The sequence below is a fragment of the Australozyma saopauloensis genome, chromosome 3 (assembly GCF_035610405.1).
Source record: "Australozyma saopauloensis chromosome 3, complete sequence".
Taxonomy (NCBI): domain Eukaryota; kingdom Fungi; phylum Ascomycota; class Pichiomycetes; order Serinales; family Metschnikowiaceae; genus Australozyma; species Australozyma saopauloensis.
In genome coordinates this window covers 602,276-623,109 of record NC_086133.1, presented here as the reverse complement: position 1 = coordinate 623,109, position 20,834 = coordinate 602,276, and the positions used below count along the sequence as shown (strand labels likewise).

The following is a 20,834-nucleotide window of genomic DNA, read 5'->3' as shown; positions in this document are numbered from 1 at the left end:
ACAATTACTTTTCTACGTCTACACGAGATCTGTGAACTTGACACTGTGGGTACCGAATGTCCAGTTTCAAAGTGCACTTCTAATGAGGAGGAAAAATGTTAACAAATTTAATGTGAATCGACTGAAGAATGGGGCATTGCATGACTAGACTACATTGTATGTTTCCGAGATACAGGTGAATATGATTAAAATTTAAAAAATTTAAAAACAAGAGAATTAAAGGTACCAGCCACTTCTCTAAAGAGAGTATCTGAAGTAAGGGTTTTCGAAATCAGTCAAGTCAGCAAACTCCAAGTTGTCGTGTTGCTTCAACTCGGAAAGGTCCATGACCGCAAGATCCTTCTCCTTCTTCTTGTTGAGTCTCCAGTAGTTCAAGTAAATCAAGGCCAAGAACAAAATCGAGAACGCATCACAAATGACAAAACTGATCTTACCTCCAGTGTAAGTTGGTGCTTGCTTGGAGATAAACGTTTGTGGACCAATAAGGTTACCCACACAGTAGCCAATAAGGAAAATGGCATTTGTGGAAATCTTCTTGGTGTGCCCAGCAGTGTTGGAGGCGAAACAAGACAAAGCACAAATGGTGGTGACAGGGTACACGTACATGACGTAGTAACCAGCAAGTCTGACGTGTTTGTTGTGGTGGAATGCCAACAAACAAGAACCCATCAATGCAATCACCATGGCGAAGATAGAAATAGCCATACGGTGCTTGAAGAATCTGACACTCCATGCAAGAAGAATACAACCAACGAATTCCACACCTCCAGTAGGCATGTTCATGTACAAGGACTGCTTGGGGGTAAAACCAAAGTCAGAGTTCAACAAGATACTGGCGAAGTTTGTCAAGGCACCGTTTGGAATGTTGTTGGCAATGGCGTAAGCAAAGAAAAGCCAAGTGTTGATATCAGTAAGGGCCTCAATGAATTGATGCTTCTTGAAGTGCTTGTTACCGTAACCTTGCTGGTTGGATCTAATTCTTTCAACGTGGATGATCTTCTCCTCTTCGGTCAAAAACCATGCCTTAGAAGGAGTGTCTGGAACATGGAGGAAAAACAAGATACCGGTGACAATTGTCATCAAACCGGTAACAATGAACAAGATTCTCCAGCCCTCAACACTATAGCTGTGAGAGTGCTCTGCGACACCGTAGGCGATACCACCACCGATGATAATACCAAGACCGTTACAAGAAAACCAGAAAGCAGTTCTAAGGAATTGCTCCTCTTGCTTGTACCACTGACTGGTCAAAAGCACCATAGCGGGGGTGACTGCAGACTCGAGCATACCCAAGACGACTCTCAAGGTGATGATACCGGCGTAGTTGGTTGGAACAGCATGCAAACATAAGATCATACCCCAAAGAACAATGAAGGCAGAAATGGTTTTGGAAAGGGGAAATCTTTGAAGAAGAGCATTGGCGGGGAACTCGAATAGAAGGTAACCCAAGTAGAACGCACTACCACACCACGAGTACATCGTTCCCACCATATGGAAGTCCTTCTTGAAGCCCATGACGGCGGCATAAGAAGTAGTGGTCTTGTCCATGAACTGGAAAGCGTACAACAAACCGATCAATGGAATCAAGAAAAAGTCGATTTTGCGCAAAACCTTTTTGTTGGCCTGCTCAGTGATCTCAACATGTTCCTTACCAAGGACCATGGCCATGGCCTCATCTGCATCAGCCGTGATGGCAATTTCCTTACCGCGAGCAGAAGAGAATACAGCGATCAATTCATTTTTGCCCAAGTTCTCTTGTGTGAACGATCTGACCTGTTCGAGCTCGGGAGTGAGTTCTTCCTTTTTGATAGACATTGTGATATGGAATAGGATTGAGACTGAGAAGCTACTCTTAAACCACGACTATCGATGTCTATTACAAAATCAAATCTACAAAACTGTGCTATTTCTACATCCTTTATAAGTTTTCCGCTATCTTGCGTTACGAGCTTTGTACAGACTAGACCGGACTTCGATGAGAGGCGATACCATTATCTGAATTACCAGATTAATAGATGCACTCCCTGGCGGCCCGTCTGTCGCCTATCTTAGGTGCAGGCCGGACCATATTGCGCAGACCTCATCGGAAGCAAAATAGATAAAATACTCGATCCAGGAGAATGCGTTCTGGGCAGCATTGAACTCTGGTAAAATCTTACAAAAAATGACCGCTGGATTTCATTTCTCCCTTACGTTTCCCCTTAGAGTTTTGCTTCAAGTCATCTATGACATGACGTCGTACGAAGAAGAGAACCAATCAAAACGGTGCGGTATCTGCAGGAGAGTGGCTGCAAACCGATCTGCAGGCCCAGCGCCGTTTGAAATTACGATAACAGATTAAACTAAGCGCTTGCCAATAGCCTGTATCCGCTCTCCCGCAACGGATAAATCTTCTCTCATCATGCTTCGAAGAGTGATGCGAGGGCAGTTTGCAGGCAGCCCTGACGTGTCGTGTGTTCGTAGATAAGACGTAGTGGATTTACATTGAGATATGAAAAATTTTAAACTATCGTAAGATCATCGGCCCGAGAATATTCGAAAAGAGTCGTTTCTATTTCTTTGAAGCAGATCGGCTAAGATTGCCTTGACTGTTGAGGCGTTCATCCTCAGTCCGCCCCTCGCTTTGTAATTCAGACACAGTCATGAACTGTGAGTAGTTAGCAATTTGCTTGAGGGGTGTAGAGCCAACCTCGCGATGCCTGTGTCGAAATTTATTGCCAATAATTTTACCGGTATGGGCAAGAACTATTTTGATCAAGTCTTTTTGTAGTTGCGAAATGAAATCTTGACTGCTCCATGTCTTGTCTGAATAGTGAATGCGAGGAATCGACAACGTAAGATTATGAACATCAATAATGTTGAGATGTTTTGGCGCCCTGAAACTAAGGCAGAGTTTGAATTTCAGTACCTGGAAATCTCCCACAACAAAATAAGTGGACGACCTGTTCATGATCAACAGAATCTCGTCTGAGTGGTGTTCCTCTCTTGACTTTCTGAGTAGCACCTTCTTCCATTTGGATGAATTCGTCGCAGTTGAACGGGATGTTTGCGAGCTCATTTTGGATTCGGTCTTGGATTCAGATCTTGATTCAGTCTTGGAATCAGGTTTGGAATCCATGCCTCTGGAACCTGATGCGTCATAGCTGGGGCTCGAACGATGACGGCTACTCCGAGCACTATGTTCAGAGCTCATATCTGTACTGTCATCTCGTTTTCGGAGAATTTGTCTGAACTTGTTCGCGAATTGCGAGCTCGATATAGCAGAGCTATTGGCGCTATCGAAACTCACATCATCAGGGTCAGAACCATCGCTATTGGATGAATTTGGTGTGACAGGACTTTCTTTAGTGGGATCTTCCTTGGGGAAAAGGTAAGTTACAAGTTTTGTTGCTGTATCATAGTCCAATTGCACGTGCAAGGGTTGGATTTGAAGCTTTGCATCACTCATCACCCTTATGCCTCCGACAGGAGAAAGCATAAGCCAACTCATCTTGATCATCGACGACATGTACTTTGGTGTCTCGCCATTTTGAGACAACGGACTAAGTAGAACTGGGTAAGGCGTATTTGGTTGCAAATTGAACCCTTGCATCATAGACACCTCGACCAGATTCCAATTTGAGCCGTCATGTGCCTCGACACGAGTGAAATGCGAGCTTGCGAGCGCTAGATCAACCAATGGAGCTCGGTCATCGTTGAGCAAATGGATAATGATTTGATCAGCCATGAGTGACCAATTCATCATTGCGGCCTTTGTAGAACTCTTGGAGCCAATAAACTCAATACTTCGTATTAAAATGATGAGTTCAATTTTCATCTTCTCAATTTCTAGACGTAAATAGTCACGTTCGCGTTGATGGAAGTCAGAAATGGCACCAGTGTACTCGTTGATCTTCAAAAGAAGACGTCTGCACACTTTAATGTTTTCTTGCAAACTTTTCAATTTTTTAGAAGTATCCAAAAAATCAGATACTTCTGAAACAGCAATGATTTGCTTGACCCGTTCCCTCAAGAAATTCTTTGTTTCCTTGCCGCCCATAATAAGATCGATCATAATGAAGTAAATTGCGGAATATTGCGAGGATGTTGCATTTATAACCATTTTTGCTAGATGAACAACCAATTCACTAGATCGAGTTTTTTGCAGTGAAATTTCCATTGAAAGCATGTTTGGCTTTGTCATGGAAATTGCCATCGTTGTCTTCTCTACGACTAGATTTTTTTGCAAGGTTCCTTCTTCGCAGTCTTCAACATCAATCCAAGGGGGCCAAGATGATGTGTCACCGGAATATGAATCGACTGGATGGGTCTCCTGACCCTGATTCTCTGCGGAGTCAAAAACATAAACAAACGTATCTTTGAGTAAAACACCATGTCTTGTCTCTATTAATGACATCTCTTTCGCATCATCATGTATAATAACACTTGTTCCCTCAATGTTGAGCGAGGCTATGCGAAGCTCAATGTCATTAGCCGTAAGAATAGTGCATGAAGATCGATCAGCGTCACTTTGTAGCTGAATTTGAGGTCTTATGAACTTAACAAGGTAATTATGCTCTAATTCGTGCTCATGTGATTTCACTTCATTCATGTAGCTCTCAAAAGCTTGAATGACATCATCACCGCACTTGAGGGCTTGCTTTGGCATCGGCTTTGGCGCTTCCTTTGAATCATCCTTTGGCAAGTTTTTGAGAATATTCTCCACCAACTTGACAGCTTTGGTTGACATTGACAAATGAATACTTCTCTTGTCTCCAAGAAGTGATAAGAAGGTGGTGAAGAACTCTTTGACTTCATTGTTCCATTTCATTCGCAAATTATGGATCAAAAACCTATTGTGGTATTCGTTGTTCGAAGCTTCTGTCTTCGTCATTTCACTTGCAGCTTCCAATAAGTTTATGCTCTCATGAATGGACTCAGATTGAGTCGTAGATTTGCAAATAGATGTGCCGTCTTTGAGTGATTCTTCGTCAATTGAACCAGCTCTATAAGAAGTAGTGTCAGCTAAGGTATCGTACTTGACCTGTAATTTCTCCATCTTAGCTTTGCCTGTATCAATTGCCTGCTTGAGCGAAACGGTCTCTGCATTATCCGATGAGTTTCGAGAAAGAATATGTTCTAAAACTGCTTCATTCTGAGTAATTTCGGACCTGGTTTTCGTGACTTTGCGAAGAAGAATATCAGCTTGAACTTTTCTCGGAGAATTAGATCCGATTCTGCAAGTGTGTGAGGGCTCACTTCCAAAAGGATACTTGGTTTGAGATTCTGTAGTGAATTCTCTATAGTAATTAAGCTTTGGATATTGGAAAAATGGAACAACTTTGACCAGAGGGTCTGGTGAAAGAATCTCGCCATACTCAAGTTCGACGAAATCATTTAAGTCAATCCACAGATAGTCAACATCACTATCTGTATTTCCCTTAAAGAAATGTAATCCATGTGGCATTGCTCGCAGGGCCAGTCTCTCACTGGCGAACAGATCAACTCCTATCAAAGTATTAGTCTCTCCCGTAAAATAGGATAAGAGCTTTCCATAAAGCGAAACGTCACTGAACTGAGCTTGAACCAATCGTATATCTGCATCAGAGACGTCAATTTCACCGGCATTCATTTTCAATTTGCGGACCTTCTTGTCTATTCCAAGTTTGTCATTAATGTATCTAGCCACCTCTTTTCGTTGATGTAGATCGATGATGCAACTGGAGAACTTTCCTTTAATTCCAGTTCCAATCACCCTGTGATTCTGTTCTTGACTTCCACTCGACAATACCATGTATGATATGACGAGTGGTTCAAGAATCAATTGATACTTGAATGTGAAAAGGTGAGGTCCAAATTTTATGGAAGAAGACTTCTTTGCTTCTCTAGTGAAAAGCAGTCCCTCACGAATTGGCAATGAAATAGAGTCTGTTAAAGTATTCCACCACACAAAGAAATATTTCATAGTCATTGGAGATAGATATGCGTAGTTGTAAGAATTCCCTTTCTTTGAGTTGGAGGTGACAGACACGGCAAAATGAAGATACTCTGAGCGATAACCTATGAACGAATCCGGATGGTATTCGTACATGGGGCCAGTAACGCAGACATCCCAATGCGGCTTAAACTTGTTAGTTCGTTTCATATTTCCGCTCAAATCACCCAGGTTCTCATTGACGTTTCGTTCGAATAGAACTCCAAGTCTCCAGACTACTCGTTCATCAGATGTCAATTTCATGACCTCCTTCTGGAATTTTCGGCTTTCCATGTCATCATTGGCTGTAAACTCATCTAGATCTGCGTAAAGAAGACTCCAAGACCCCCTTTCAGGAAGAGAATAATTCGGTATTCCCAAAACGAAGCCATCACTTTCAAGGAGTAAAAACTCCTTCGGATCTTCTGACTCGTTTATCTTAAGTTGTACGTTATCCTTCCACGAAAAGACGAATCCAGAATTCTCTGCTGAAAGGGCATACGGCGAAAGAGAGCTTTTGATATGCAAACAGAGTTCATTCTTTATATTGAACCGAACCTTACCATGAGCATTCAAGGCTAGCTTGTCCCACCAGCCAAGAGGACTGTCATCTATCTCCGGTTTGGTAAAATTATCAAGAGCCAGCATTGCGCTCAGGAGGGTAGATTGATACGATTTATTCCAACTCATGACACAAGCTCTGTCCGTAGTCAAATTTATATCCAATTGGAACATAAATTTGACTGGCGTCAAGGTTCTGATAACATCAGAGCCATAGAAGTTATTCTCAAGATGGATTTCCGCTACAGCTGGTGAGAATGGTATGTAGATATGTCTGAGCTCCTCAGGAATGGCAACGAGCTTTTCATTCACCACAAAGGTTCCTTTGAAATCAAACACAGGTTTTCCAAAATCGCTGTTCAAAGGAAATGAGAGAATTGGTAATAAAAAGTCCTTGGCACCAGCATACACAAAAGCACTCTTGATTTGTACTAATGCTGGCACAAGAATAGAGTAGTCAAGCTTTGGGGTACCCTTGCCATACTTGTGCAAGAAGTCGTGGATATCGGGGAGCTTTGGATCTTGTACTGAGATGTCAAAGTCTTTGAAAATCATGTACATTTGAGGTGGACCAGGAGCATATTCTTGAATTGAATATTTTTTAGCGAGAGATTCTCGAACACGGTCAGAGCCCCAGGTCTTGTCCCCACGAGCTCTCCATAGTCTCAACTTGGCTCTCTTGAACACTTGATACTTGTGAATCCAAGCCGAAGAAAAATCAGCGAGCAAACGATCTCTGGCCATTTCAATCTCTTTCTCAGCCAACTCTTCAGTGAAAATAGGCTGATTTTCTGGCTCGTTATCTGTCTCATTTTCTGGCTCCATTTCTCTCGAAGCTATAGGACTGTCGAACGATTCACTAGATAACTCTTGATCTTCTTGTATAGGCACTGGTGGTTCTTTGGTACCTTCGGTATGACAATGATTTTGTAGGCCAAGGGTTAGTATCTCCGTAAGTTTCTTGGACGTGTTAGTCCGTGTTCTTCTACGAGCAACAAACCTATTTGGCTCAGGAGTTTCTTTTGATAATCGATCTGCAGCTTTTGCACGAACCTTTTGAGCTTCTGCTTCGAACAAAGCCATCTTTCTATGGCGATCAATTTGCTCTATCATTCCCAATTCGTAGATAATAGCAAGCTCAGTCTCAAAAGCATCATTTTCTACCGTCAATCCAAATGTTTTGGTTTTCCATTGAATATGAGGTAATTTGACAGCTTCCATGGTATGAACGGGGAAACTTGTGAAGTCATGGATACTCTGAGACAAATTTTTGAAGTTGAGCCGGATTTGCCGGGCAGCTTTTGCCATGGTGATGAGATTATCGATCACGGTGTATACCAAAAATTGGAACGGAATGTTGAGTCTGACAGTACGTGAAGTTAGAGATATAGACAACTGCGAAGCAGCGTCCAAGTTCACAGAAAACTCAGATACTGTAAATAACCGAGACCAGAGTTTCGTACTCGGGTTTATACAATAGAGCCTGCAGTGGTTTATTTGGCATTGAGGGGCCCTCAAAATGTTCGTAAGGTCTACGTTATCAAGCTCGAATAGAACGTCGACATCATGCGGTATTTGGGCTACCACTGCCAAAGAGGAAACATGAACATCAAACAAGAGATATTTTGAATTATTATCCAACTGTTTTTCTTGTTCTTCTGTAAAAGTTCTTTCAATCTTTGGCGCAACCATTTCAAGAAGAATCTGAGCATAAAGAACACACCAAATTAAAAAGATGTCAACTTTGGCGTCAATTTCCGGTATCAGAAGCAACATGCGGTTATTTTCACCTGACAAGTTGGTCACACTGCAATCAGGAATTGTCAAAACTTGTTGTACTATGTTGACTTCCTTCTCGCAATTGAACGAGTTCAAAGTGTTGAGATCGGAATCAATGCTTGAAATATCATCAGCTTCAGCATCGTTGGTGTATCCCCCTCGTCCGTGTATAAACTCGGAGGAAGAGTCACTCAAAGTGCTAGCTTCGATATTTTTTGTTGAAAGCTGAACATCTTTATCCAACTTATTGTAGAGAATATTAAGCTCGTCAAGCGATACGGAAACACCTCTTTTAATTTTGCCTAAATCCACCTGTTCGTTTAAATTCTTATCGTAGAACTCAAATGAGGGGAGCATATCATTACAAATGATATAAGCCAGAAGGTAGGAGCCTCTTAGCTTGATGGATCCAATGTTAGGAGGCAAAATCGAAAACAAGTCTAGAAGCTCTGACTCAGTATGGGGAATACTTTTAGCCTCGGTGGTTCGGCCCTCTTGTTGCGATACGGACAATTGAGCACAGGCAGAATTTTTATGGGTAATTCTGGCTTCTCGGATTCTTCGAATCACATGGAAAATCATTGTATTTACAGACTTTATCCAAAGCCGTTTGTACCTCACATTAAGCAGATACAGATTTTCTTCCACGCAATATGAGACAAGGGCGTTACAACGAGAGAGGTGTAATGCATTTTTCTCGACATCAATAGATAAGTTTTTGATTTTGAGGTAGCTCCTGAAGACATTATTGGTACAACCAGACTTCTTTTGCATGAGCAAATTAGAGAGACTTTTTGTTGAAGACTTGATGGTGAAAGCTTTTAACTCGGCATTAGACACCACATTGTTGATGGACTGTCTTTCGAATTTTTCTGTATGAACTTCAGGCATGTGGAGAGTTCCCTTCAAATCTACCACAGCTAACTTGAAGGAAACCCTACGCAACATCATTAACCACTTCTGATATTTTGCAAGAATATCCTTTGGTGCCACTTTTGGCGCTTTCTTTTTAGCGTTGCGGCATTGTTGATGAGCATTCGAAGCATCCCAGAGGAGATCGAATTGGTCAAAGAATATATTCAAAATTGGATTCATCATAGTGAACGTAGTGGATACGTCTATAAAAAATTTATCCGAGTTTTCTGTGTCTCTCGCACGATATGCATCCGTTAGATTCACTTCTAAAATGTGAGAGAACGATGGGATCTCAAGGCATTTCAGCCCTATGTGATAGATTTTAGCAGAAGTGACATTGGAGTAGAGTCTGATCTTTGTCTCTTGTTTGTATGATTTATCTTTTGTTAAACTCAACGAATAGCTCGAGGACAAGACTTTAACATCGTGATATGAGATGGTACTTTCTTCAACTTTAATCAGAACTGAAGAGATCAAATCCACAAGGCTTAGTGCCTTGGTGAATTTCATTAATAATTCCTCTTTCGATGGTAGAGGTTTGACCGAAACAGGATCCTTGTGTGCTTTGTTGGTTTTTATGAAAGATGACAACTCCGGCACCTTCAAGCTACCAAAGGCTAAGAGAAACTCGAAATTGGAAACTTTCATAAGCAAAGAGCGACTGTTGTTATTATCAAGAGTGAGGGCACTTCTTGCTTGGATTTCCAAGTTGTGAAAGAGTCGAACTTCTGGTCCATCAGTGCCTGCTCTCAAATATCCATCAAGAGCCGACACTGTGAAGCTAATCGTGGATTTTGACAGGTGAAAAGTGTTCTCCAATTTGAGGTAATCAATAAAAAATGACTTTTGCTCGCCCATTGCATTGTGATTGTAGCTGATCTGGGAAACATGGAGACCGATTTCGTTGATCCAGCCTTTCCGAAAGAATATAGAATAGAGCCATTTGGGAATTTTGAAAGATACGCACTCTAGGTCCGAGCAAGAGCCACAGCTTTTGGAAGGCTTCTGGGCTGATTTCTTGTCATCCGAGGACGAAGTCTGCACAATCACCACTTTAGCAATATCCACCACAAGAAAGCGGAACGGCGTATCGAAAGACCATGAGGGATTGAACTTCAAGCCAAGTCTTCCAATGGATATCTTCGCATTCGGGAGTCTAAAAGAGACACCACAGATGGCCATCCATCGGAAAGCTCTTACCTTCACACGTGGAATGGCATTGACCAATAGAAGACAGGCAATATAAACTACGATTGCCCATATCAAAATGGTATACGCTGACCACATACTTTGTCGTTCTGGAATCAGTTGTTTGTTCTTTCAGTGCCGAGGCTAATACCAAGATCCAAAGAGATAATTGTAGCAAAAACAGAATAATCAATTGACCGAGAGGACGAAAAGTACATCAATTGCACGTCGAAAATCCTTTTAGCTGCGCAAATGAGATGCGGAAAAATATCAGGTATTCCTATTGGTAATTCGGCTATCGCCTGAGGCGGAAATCTGGGGTTCTGCTTAATTCGGAAGTGGGGCAGGTAAGATGAGATGGCAGAGGAGCAAAGCGTAATTTGCAGAATAGAAATAATTTGACTTTGTGCAGAGAAACACGTACAAAGTTTATTATTTTTTTTTTCTTAAATATTGAGTTTCTTGGTGCACTTATGTATTGATGCTGTCAAGGCTTGTCCTAATTGGGCATGGTAATGGAACCGGACAGCGGCGATAAGAAATTCGGACATGCTTATATACCCTTCTGGAAGTCGACGTCGAACGTGAGGCTCAACTTAGACTTTTAGCAGAGTTTAGTGGACCCAGAAATTCCACAAGTTTCCTAATCCACACATTGATAAACAAAATCCGAATGAATTTCCATCTTGGAGGAAAGCTGCAATGACTCGGTCACTTGCCTGAGAACAACGTGAAAACGAGAAATTCCATTGTTGGTCCCGATACAAAACCCACCAGACAAATTCTCACTGATGAATTTGTGCCAGCGTAATTTCACATATGTATCTGTTGCACTAGACGAAATGCCATTATTCTACTCTCAATATTCGCTCTCCAAATACCCGAACCCAATCGAAAACCATGACTCGGCCATACTGAACATGGAAAACTTCCAAGAATTTACGAATCCTTCCCTCAACAATGAAAAAAAAAAATCACCTCCAAATTATAAAGAAGCACTCAGCCCTCTTATCTACCCTACTATTGCCTCCCACCAGTTGATCCTGTGTGCGGTCCCCGCACGACTGACAGGTCCCCTACAAAGAGCGCTCCAACTTTCCAAGAGCTTCTACTCCCACCAAGTCTACACTGCCAATGTCGATCCTATCCAAAATGGCTTGCGGTGTATCTGCGCGAAGCGTGCTTCGGTCCCGGGGCCCGTTTCCTGCTAGACTACCCATCAGTCCCGCCATCATACACCATACCATAAGAAGCATTTCCACCAACACAATCAACCGTCTTTCCTCGCTTGAACAGGCCGCAAACGCCGAGATTGCCAACGCCGAGGTCCAGGCAGAGTTCTACAAGCAGCTTCTTGCCAACAATTATCCGCAGATCGTGGTGCAGCGGTTTGAGACCGCCGGGGTTGCCACCAACCACTCGTGTGCGCAACTATACTTGGAAGCGTTGAAGAAGACTGGAAACAAGGCCAAGGCGGAGCAGATCGCTCTGGAGGTGCTTTCGGGCTCCTACAGTCAGTCCAACAACAACGCCCAGAGTCCGTTCCCGTTCCTGGCTGGACTGGGCTCTCGTATCGATCCAGTGCATGTAGTTGTCTCCGAGAGCGGCTTCTCTCTTTTCTCCAAGTGGCTCAAGTGGTTGATCCCTTTGGCTCTCTTCTCGTACGGAGCATCTACGGCATTCAACTATTTGGTCGAGAATGGTACGTTCTTCCGTAGCTCCGACGCAGTAGACAAATCTGTGGATGTGTCCCAATCAAATGTTCGTTTCAAGGATGTGTGTGGATGTGATGAGGCCAGAGCCGAGCTCGAAGAAATCGTCGATTTCTTGAAGGATCCATCCCGTTTCACTGGTCTTGGCGGTAAGTTGCCCAAGGGTGTCTTGTTGACTGGTCCACCAGGTACCGGTAAAACCTTGTTGGCTCGTGCCACCGCTGGAGAAGCCGGTGTGCCCTTTTTCTTCATGTCTGGTTCCGAGTTCGATGAGTTGTACGTTGGTGTTGGTGCCAAGCGTATCCGTGAGTTATTCAACCAGGCTCGTGAACAAGCCCCTGCCATTATTTTCATTGATGAGTTGGATGCCATCGGAGGAAAACGTAATCCTAAGGACCAAGCTTATGCAAAACAAACTTTGAATCAATTGCTTGTGGAATTGGACGGTTTCAACCAGACTGAAGGTATCATCATTATTGGTGCCACTAATTTCCCCGAGTCTTTGGATAAAGCCTTGACCAGACCTGGCCGTTTTGACAAGGAGGTCATCGTTGACTTACCGGATGTTCGCGGTCGTGTTGATATTTTGAAGCACCACATGCTCAATGTTGAGACTGCCGAAAACGTTGATGCTTCTATCATTGCCAGGGGTACGCCGGGTTTGTCTGGTGCTGAGTTGATGAACCTTGTCAACCAAGCTGCCGTTCATGCTTCTCAATTGTCTGCACCCTCTGTTGATATGAATCACTTCGAGTGGGCCAAGGACAAGATTCTCATGGGTGCTGCTAAGAAAAAGATGGTCATCACAGAGGAGTCAAGAAAGAACACTGCCTACCATGAGGCTGGTCATGCAATCATGGCTATGTACTCTCCAGCTGCCACACCCTTGTACAAAGCTACGATCTTACCCAGAGGTAGAGCTTTGGGTGTCACGTTTCAACTACCGGAGATGGACAAGGTTGACATGACTAAAAAGGAATGTTTTTCGAGACTTGATGTTTGCATGGGAGGTAAAATCGCAGAGGAAATGATTCATGGTCCAGAAAATGTTACCAGTGGTTGTTCATCTGATTTATCCAATGCCACAGGCATGGCTAGAGCTATGGTGACATCTTACGGTATGAGTGATGTTATTGGGCCAGTGAGATTGAGTGATGATTGGGAATCGTGGTCTCCCAAACTCAGAGATATGGCGGATAATGAGGTGAGAAACTTCTTATTGGAGTCAGAAAAAAGAACAAGAAAGATGCTTGGCGACAAAAAATTGGAGTTGAAGAGGTTGGCCGAGGGCTTATTGGAGTATGAGACCTTGACAAGAGAGGAAATGGAGAAGGTCGTCAAGGGAGAATCAATTAACAAGGCAAAGACGATAAGCAATACGGTTATCAAGTCAAATAGCGGGAGATTGGAAGTCATAAATGATCCAACCCCTGTCCCAGCGGAAGCTTAATGAAATATATATTAAGAGCATACATAGATAGCGAAACAGGCGTTTCGGAAATGAATAATACCATGAGCACACTCGTAGATCATTCGGATTAAAGTTAGCCCTTTTGTAGAATTGTAAACTTACTTGTTTATTAAACATAAAATTGAATACTATACAATGAATTTTTGCTGATGAAATCTGAGAAGAAGCCCAAGAATTGTCTTATATATGCAGATGACTCGAGTCCCTAACGCTGTCCATTTTGGAAGAAATTTTGTAGCTGGGAGCTCAAACCATTGTTTCCGTAATTGCCCTGGTATCCTTGGTTAGGAGGTGGAACTTGCCCTTGAGGAGGATAGCCTGGGTTTTGAGGAGGCTGGTTGTTGAACAAACCAGACAATGGATTTGCGCCTTGGGAGTATGACATGTACTCTTGTTGACCACCCATGGAGCTGGTTTTGGCATAGAGCTCGTCGGACTCTCCGGGGCGATTTGATTTTGGTCCATTTCTAGTGGAGTTTGTTGGCATCTTCTTTGACATTGCCTTCGAAGAGATACCAGTACCAATTTCGATATCTGGCTCATCAACGACCATTCCACTGACGAGTGGTTCACCACCGGTACCTCCCCATTGGGCTTGAACAACCCACTGCTTGTCAGCCTCTGTTAACCTTTGGATTGGGATGATGGAGATACCATGCTGGTAGTTGCAACAATCTCTTGGTCCAAAACCGACACCCCAACGTGTTCTCAATGGGAGAGCGCCATCTTTGTTGAATGACTGGATAACTGCCTCCGCCTCTTTTCTGGAGAACACCTTCACGAAAGCATGTTTTCTCTCCATATTCATAATAATAGACTGAACCTCCGCATATGGTCTCAAATGAGATGCCAAAGCCCTCTCATCCATTCCTCTTGGCAAACCACCAATGAACAAGGTTCTAGACATGACCTTGAAGGAGCCCGCTGGCATTGTGTTGTCAAATCCGACGTTACGAGGTCTGTAGTGTGGTGCGCCAGGGTCGTTAGTTTCGCCTTCTTCGGTAAATTGACCTGGTTGAGGGCCTCTACGTTGTTGATAAACACCGTCATCTTGTCTGTCAAAACGTCCTGTTGGAGATCTAGAACGGTTTCTTCTCGAATAATCATTCTCGCGACCTCTTCTATCATCGCGGCGGTCAAAGGCGCCTCCTTGGTTTGGCTGGTAGCCCCCATTGCCACCATAGTTCTGGCCAGCGTTATAGTTTTGGCCAGCGTTGTAGTTTTGGCCGCCATTGTAGCCTTGGTTTCCGTTGTAACCTTGGTTGGCATTGAATCCGTTGCCGCTGTTGTAGTTTTGACCACCATTGTAGCCTTGATTGTAGCCTTGGTTACCATAGTTCAGCTCTCCGTAGTTTTGGCCGTAGCCTTGGTTCGATCTACCATAACCTCCTTGTTGTTGGTTGTGACTGTTGTACCCATTCTCCATGCGATTTGGTCCGTTAGGTCCACTTGGTCCATTTGGTCCATTGCTTTGATATTGCGAGCCTGGTGGTGGTGGTGCATTGTTCATGGTGGCATTTTGGAGTGGAGGTGTGGAATTAGATGAGGTAGCTTGCATTTGAGACAACATGTCGAAAATATGTTCTTTGTTAGGAGGCTGGTTGGAGGCTTGTGGCACAGGAGGCGAAGGCAGAGGCTTAGCCAAAGCGGACAATTGTGACAAAATGTGGTTGGCATTCTGTGCGGGAGCAGCAACTTGTGTGATTGGGGAGTCATTAGAAGGAGCAGCACCTTGGGGCTCGCTCTTTTGAGCCAAAGTGGCCAATGCCAGAAGAATGCTGCCTGAATCAGTTGGTGGCTTGATTGGCTCGACTGGAGCTGCCTTGGAGCCACCAGCAGATGCTGGAGAACCAGGCGGCGTGAGAGACTTAAAGTGCTTATTTCTCATTCTCGAGATGCTCTCGGGGCTAAAGGTTTGAGCTCTCTCCCAGATGTCAACAAGTTTACCTATTTTGGCATCTGTGGCAGGATTGATCAGCAAATCCATAGCGTCGTCAATCAAGGACTCGATCAAACCACCAATCTTTACGACACCAGCAGCAAAAGTACCGTCAGGGGCCAGACTGTTGATGGTTTCGCCCTTCTTTTTAGCCTCGTCCATATAAATTCTTACAATGGAATCAACAACATACAAAGCGCCTAGTTTATGGGACGAAGGGGTGGCCTTACAGCATGCGTAAAGCTCGTCGATGAGTTTAGACTCATCTGAGACATTCTGGACAGCTAAGTCAGTCAACTTCTTAATACGGGTACCAGAAACACCAGGAGCCTTCAACGTAGGCAACTGTCTCAACACGTCGCCGAATTGATCAATGACTGACATTATTTCTTGGATATTAATCTCGGATCAGGAAGAAGAACCACTAGTCCACGGATTGGGAGACTATAATCTATTGCTTATTTCTAAAGGGGGGGCTAAAGAAAAGTTATGATATGATTTACAGCACCTAACTTCTTCTACTCCTACCAAATAGTTTAATGTCCAAAATTCTATGGATACGGGTTTCACGGGTCGATTACGATAATAAAGGCACCTACCGGGATTGGGCCAATCTATTTCTAGCCTTCAGTTGGTCTGAATTTGAGAGTTTGTGGAAGAAGAAGGAGGAGGGCACACATGACCGCTATATATACTCGGCGCAGGGTATTTGGTATGCACACGCCCGGATGGTGCAGCCATGCTGCGCTTTACGCTGCGCGCTCCCACGTTTACGCGTGCGCTCCCTCTACTGAAAAAATATCCAGTCTCAACTCACAGATCTTGTAGAACCCCCAAACCAACCATGTTCCACAAGCAGGTTTCGAGGCTCTATAGCACCGGATCAGTGCAGCTGCTGGCAAAGATCCTGTCGACGCTTTTGTTGCTGAGACCGCCCGTGATTACGGCCGATTTGCCCAAGTTTGAGTCCCAGTATTACAACTACCAAAAGGAACTCTGGAAGAGATTGATGTGGACCTTCCCCAAATGGTTCTACTTCAGAGAGGGTACTTTGGCCGAGCAAAGATTCCGTGAATTGAACAAGAACCCAGTACACAACAATCCAAACATGGAATTCATTGGTGGAAGACCCATCATCAAGCATCAAAGAGACCTTCGTTTCAAGCAGGTGCTTCGATTGCCCAAGCCATACCTGGAGGGCGAGGAAGGTGAGGTTGAGGGCCTGGAGTCTGACAAGCCTGTTGTGCCTAACTCGCGGACCACCCCAGCCGATGCTTCCAACGACACCACTTCTTTGGAGAGAAAGTTGGCCAGAACGTTGTACTTGGTGATCAGTGAGGACCAGGGTAAACTGTGGGCCTTCCCCAACTTTTCTTGCGAAAACACCCCGCTACATAAAGTGGCTGAGGAGGGATTGTATGGCCTTGGTGGTACTGAGATCAACTACTTCAATGTGTCTCCTACCCCATGCCATGTTCAAACGTCTGACAAGGGCAAGGAATTTTTCATCAAGCTGCGCATCTTGTCTGGTTCCTTCGTTGCCCAGAACAAAAACACTACCTTCAAGTGGTTGACTAGCGAGGAGCTCGGGGAGCATTTGAGCAAGAACTACTACGAAGACATTAAGCATTTGATGAGCGCAGTATAGACATTGTACATAGCAGATTACAAGTTCATTATGTGAGTTTTTCTCTATAATTCAATACTTTATAATACTTATTCTTACATTTAGGCATCCTTCTTGCCTCTCAACACCTGTTCAGCAGCCCATACTGAGCGGTCGAGGGCGGCGCCCACAGTTAAAACACCCGCTATGGAACTCACAATGCCCAAGATAAACCCAGACCATGTCTTGGCGTACTCCTCTCTGGTAATAATTCTCATAGGGGAGATGTCAAAGTGGAAGAATACACCAGGAACTCCACCCTGTGCATGCATGGTGTTTCTGTGGTCATCGTCTCTTCCTCCCTGGATCGGACGATCGTGTGTTATTACAGAAAATTGATTGGTGTCGACAGGATCACGCTTGTTCTCCAAAAACTCCACTCTGGTGGCCACCACAGACAAGTAGTACAGCGCTACGTGGTTTTTTCTGCCCACATCAAAAGTGAATCCATCAAGTGGATGGATGGATGGAACCTGGTCAATGTCGGAGTACGCAAGGGCTGCAGACGAGCCAGGGTCCTCGCCAAAAGAGAAATGGTCGATCTTGTGTTTCATGGAGAACTTCTCGGCGTACTTGCCCCACAAGGAGAGATCATGCAGATGTCTGCCTCTGCTGGAGAATGGTGCGCCTGGAGCAAAATGCAAGTTACCAGAAATACGGTTGATTTTCGCAGAGCCCTTAATTCTACAGCCCTCGTTGTTATTGATGCGCTCCACCATCTTGGCTACGTACCCTTCGTCCTCACACTGGCTGATCTCCGAGCCGTCAAAAAAGCCCCACTGTTTGGCAGCATATGCCAAGCGCACAGATTCACACGTATTACAACAGTATTGCGACTCGCTTTGCTCCAAAGCTCCGTAACAGGAACCACATGGCGCACCGTTGTTTCTCTCCTCCTCGCTCAAACCTTTACAGAGCTCATCGAAGTTGCTCGACAGCGCCATGATGGGCAAGTCATCCTTGACCTGCTCGCCCAGTTCCAAAATACGGAACATCTCGAAGCCTGACTGGACAACGTCCAAGTGCAAATCGCCTGTGAGGTCCAAGATATCCAAGGTAAGCACACCACAGGGGATCTCTGGGAAGGTGATGTCCATGTTTATGTCTAGCTGCTTGTTAATGTCTCTATCGACGACCAACTCGGGTCTTATCACCACACTGGTGTACTCGTAGTATTCATTTCTTATGAGTAGAAGAACGATGAGCACACAGATCATGGTGATCATACCACCAGAGGCGGTTTTCACACGTGCATCCTCCACTGTTTTGGCAAACGCATCTAGCGAAAGGAGCCTGGGGTGGGATGGCATTGGTGGTGGTTGTGTAGTGGTGACTGGAGATAATTAGAGTGTGCGGCGGAAGCCTGAAAAATTATGTGACAGATTGGGGGCCGCAGATCTTCAGCGATAAGTGCATAGTGCCAAAGGAGAGATCTGGGGTTTATAATTTTTGCTTTTTTGGAATGACTTGATTTTAATTTCATTTTTCTCTTTTCATTCCTGCAGTTCTGAGGGCCCTCGATGATTGTTTCTGAACACTGTGTCTCTACTCATACCTATAAATCTACTCACTATATATCTCATAGTATGCCACATACGTTGTATAGTACTGAAACTAGCTAACTTTCCCTTCGCTTTATACCTCTCGCTTGGCAGAAATCCACAGTTCGTTTGTTAAATATCAAAACTCAATACATTCGCTCAAACAAAATTCACCGTCTCCATGTCTTATCTCTCTTCTTTACGGCTCACACCCGTCAAAGAGACAGATCGTAGTGGAAAACAGATAAAAGCAGAGGTGTCGGCACTCTGCCTAAGCAATTCTGGCTCGAAACTCGTCACGGCGCGTCTGGACAAATCAATTAAAGTTTGGCGTGTCACTGGGGGTTCTATCTCTGACGCCGTCACTATTGAAAATGGCCATGGCAGAGGTGCCACAAGCATTTGCTGGAATCCAAGCACCGAGCTGAGCTTTGCGACGGCTGGTCTTGAGCCTCTGGTGAAAATATGGACCCCCTTGGGTCGTTTGGAAAGGGAGGTTGCCGCTACAGGCCGGTGTAAGTTGGTCCAATATTCTTCCGATGGTAGGTATTTAGCTGTCGGAAATGACAACCGCAAGGTCTTTATATATTCTGTGCTAGCTGGTTATGGCAAGGTGGCTGAATACGACGCTGAAAGCGATGTGAACGATATCAAGTGGTGTAATCAGGGCAGCGAGATACTTGTTTTGGCACTCCAGAGTGGAGCCGTCCAATTGCTCAATTGGAACGGAGAGCACATATCGGAGCTCCGCAAGCTTACTTGTAGGTTTCCCGCTACCTGTGTAATGTTCGATGTCCAAGGAAGGTATGTTGCTGCTGGCTCTCAAGATGGCCTGGTCTACTTCTGGAGAACAGATGACCTCATCTGTGTGAAAGTTTTACAATCTACTGGTCTGGACATTTGCAGTTTAACCACAGATAAGGAAGGTGTGTATATCTGTGTGAGTTTCGTTGGGGATTGCTCCTCCAAGGTGTATGACTACGAGTCGTTGGAGCAGGTTCACGACCTCCAGGACCTGCGAGGATTGCGTCTGAGAAATGCTGTGGCCTGGTTTCCTAGTAAGTTTATGTTCATATCAACGCAAGATCGGGGTCGCACGATCTCCTTCACCAAAAAGGACCGAGTCGAAGACCGCAGGCAAGACGACAATGGGCCAGATGATCGCAGGAGAGACGACCGAAGAAGAGATGACCGGCGCGCACGGTAAGAAACCTACATCTACAGAAGAAAAAAAAAATCAATTTGTGCTCGTACATTGGCTACATCCAGGCAATTGGCCTGAACTATAACATGTCCGCTCAAGTCAGACAACTAACATTCGCACCATCCATTGCTGCTAATAACAGATACCCAATTAGTAGCCCAGACTGATCAAATAGTCAGCCAACTTCTCCACAACAGTGGTGGCCTCTGGTGCCTGAACACCTGATGGGTAATGGGCAATCAAGATGGCCTGCTTAGTCTTGACAGCAACAATTCCGGTATCTTCCTGCTTTCCATAGATGGATCTCTCGTCTGCTCTCAACAAGAAATACTTCTGGCCCTCGACGTGGAGACCGTGGGCCTGCAATTGCGAAGGGTCATTGTAACCCCCGGCAATGGCTGTGATTTCTTGCGGAGCGATTTGGAAGGCGCCGGACTCGGCCCAAAGAGAGTCGCCGGCGACGGAATAAATGGCAGCCTTGTCGATTTTGCCGGTGCCGGTGAGACTGTCAGTGTAGGCGTTCCAAGACATAATTGAGGTGATTGGTAGGGTATAAGTGTAGAGTGCACTGACTTTCGTAGCGGTGTATCTGGGGTACGGGTGGGCTAGCCAGATTCGGGTAGTCTGTTCTGGGCTAAAATAAAAAAAAGTCGTCATTAGATTGATGTATGTTAGAATGATTTCGGTCTGTCCGAATTTAGGTCTTAACTCTCTTTTTTTTTTTTCTTGTTTTTTTTTTGGAAGTTTACAATGTAACTTCTTGAGTCTGCTCAATGACAGTGAACTCAATACTTGGACAATCAATAGGACTACTGGAGGATGGTCTTCCCACGGTAATAGAATACTTTAAATCTTATTTCGGTGAAATCCTTATTCATTCGCAGTAGAATTAGTAAGCTCTTTTT

General features: G+C 44.4%; 8 protein-coding genes across 8 annotated transcripts; 3 read left to right on the top strand and 5 right to left on the bottom strand.

Annotated features, from left to right (window-relative positions):
* Positions 1 to 237: 237 nt before the first annotated feature.
* On the bottom strand, positions 238 to 1,815 carry PUMCH_002454 (uncharacterized protein; the record flags this gene model as incomplete). Its single annotated transcript, XM_063021464.1, has 1 exon — positions 238 to 1,815. The coding sequence occupies one exon, from the start codon at positions 1,813 to 1,815 to the stop codon at positions 238 to 240; it is 1,578 nt and encodes a 525-aa protein (XP_062877534.1).
* Positions 1,816 to 2,551: 736 nt separating this feature from the next.
* Positions 2,552 to 10,495, bottom strand: PUMCH_002453 (uncharacterized protein; the record flags this gene model as incomplete). The annotated part of the gene is made up of 1 exon (XM_063021463.1): positions 2,552 to 10,495. One exon carries the CDS (start codon positions 10,493 to 10,495, stop codon positions 2,552 to 2,554), a length of 7,944 nt encoding a protein of 2,647 aa, XP_062877533.1.
* A 1,035-nt stretch (positions 10,496 to 11,530) lies between these two features.
* Positions 11,531 to 13,558, top strand: PUMCH_002452 (uncharacterized protein; the record flags this gene model as incomplete). Its single annotated transcript, XM_063021462.1, has 1 exon — positions 11,531 to 13,558. The coding sequence occupies one exon, from the start codon at positions 11,531 to 11,533 to the stop codon at positions 13,556 to 13,558; it is 2,028 nt and encodes a 675-aa protein (XP_062877532.1).
* Positions 13,559 to 13,784: 226 nt separating this feature from the next.
* Positions 13,785 to 15,902, bottom strand: PUMCH_002451 (uncharacterized protein; the record flags this gene model as incomplete). Its single annotated transcript, XM_063021461.1, has 1 exon — positions 13,785 to 15,902. The coding sequence occupies one exon, from the start codon at positions 15,900 to 15,902 to the stop codon at positions 13,785 to 13,787; it is 2,118 nt and encodes a 705-aa protein (XP_062877531.1).
* A 355-nt stretch (positions 15,903 to 16,257) lies between these two features.
* On the top strand, positions 16,258 to 17,166 carry PUMCH_002450 (uncharacterized protein; the record flags this gene model as incomplete). The annotated part of the gene is made up of 1 exon (XM_063021460.1): positions 16,258 to 17,166. The coding sequence occupies one exon, from the start codon at positions 16,258 to 16,260 to the stop codon at positions 17,164 to 17,166; it is 909 nt and encodes a 302-aa protein (XP_062877530.1).
* Positions 17,167 to 17,246: 80 nt separating this feature from the next.
* Positions 17,247 to 18,494, bottom strand: PUMCH_002449 (uncharacterized protein; the record flags this gene model as incomplete). The annotated part of the gene is made up of 1 exon (XM_063021459.1): positions 17,247 to 18,494. One exon carries the CDS (start codon positions 18,492 to 18,494, stop codon positions 17,247 to 17,249), a length of 1,248 nt encoding a protein of 415 aa, XP_062877529.1.
* Positions 18,495 to 18,906: 412 nt separating this feature from the next.
* On the top strand, positions 18,907 to 19,932 carry PUMCH_002448 (uncharacterized protein; the record flags this gene model as incomplete). Its single annotated transcript, XM_063021458.1, has 1 exon — positions 18,907 to 19,932. One exon carries the CDS (start codon positions 18,907 to 18,909, stop codon positions 19,930 to 19,932), a length of 1,026 nt encoding a protein of 341 aa, XP_062877528.1.
* Positions 19,933 to 20,079: 147 nt separating this feature from the next.
* Positions 20,080 to 20,460, bottom strand: PUMCH_002447 (uncharacterized protein; the record flags this gene model as incomplete). The annotated part of the gene is made up of 1 exon (XM_063021457.1): positions 20,080 to 20,460. One exon carries the CDS (start codon positions 20,458 to 20,460, stop codon positions 20,080 to 20,082), a length of 381 nt encoding a protein of 126 aa, XP_062877527.1.
* Between the last annotated feature and the right edge of the window lie 374 nt (positions 20,461 to 20,834).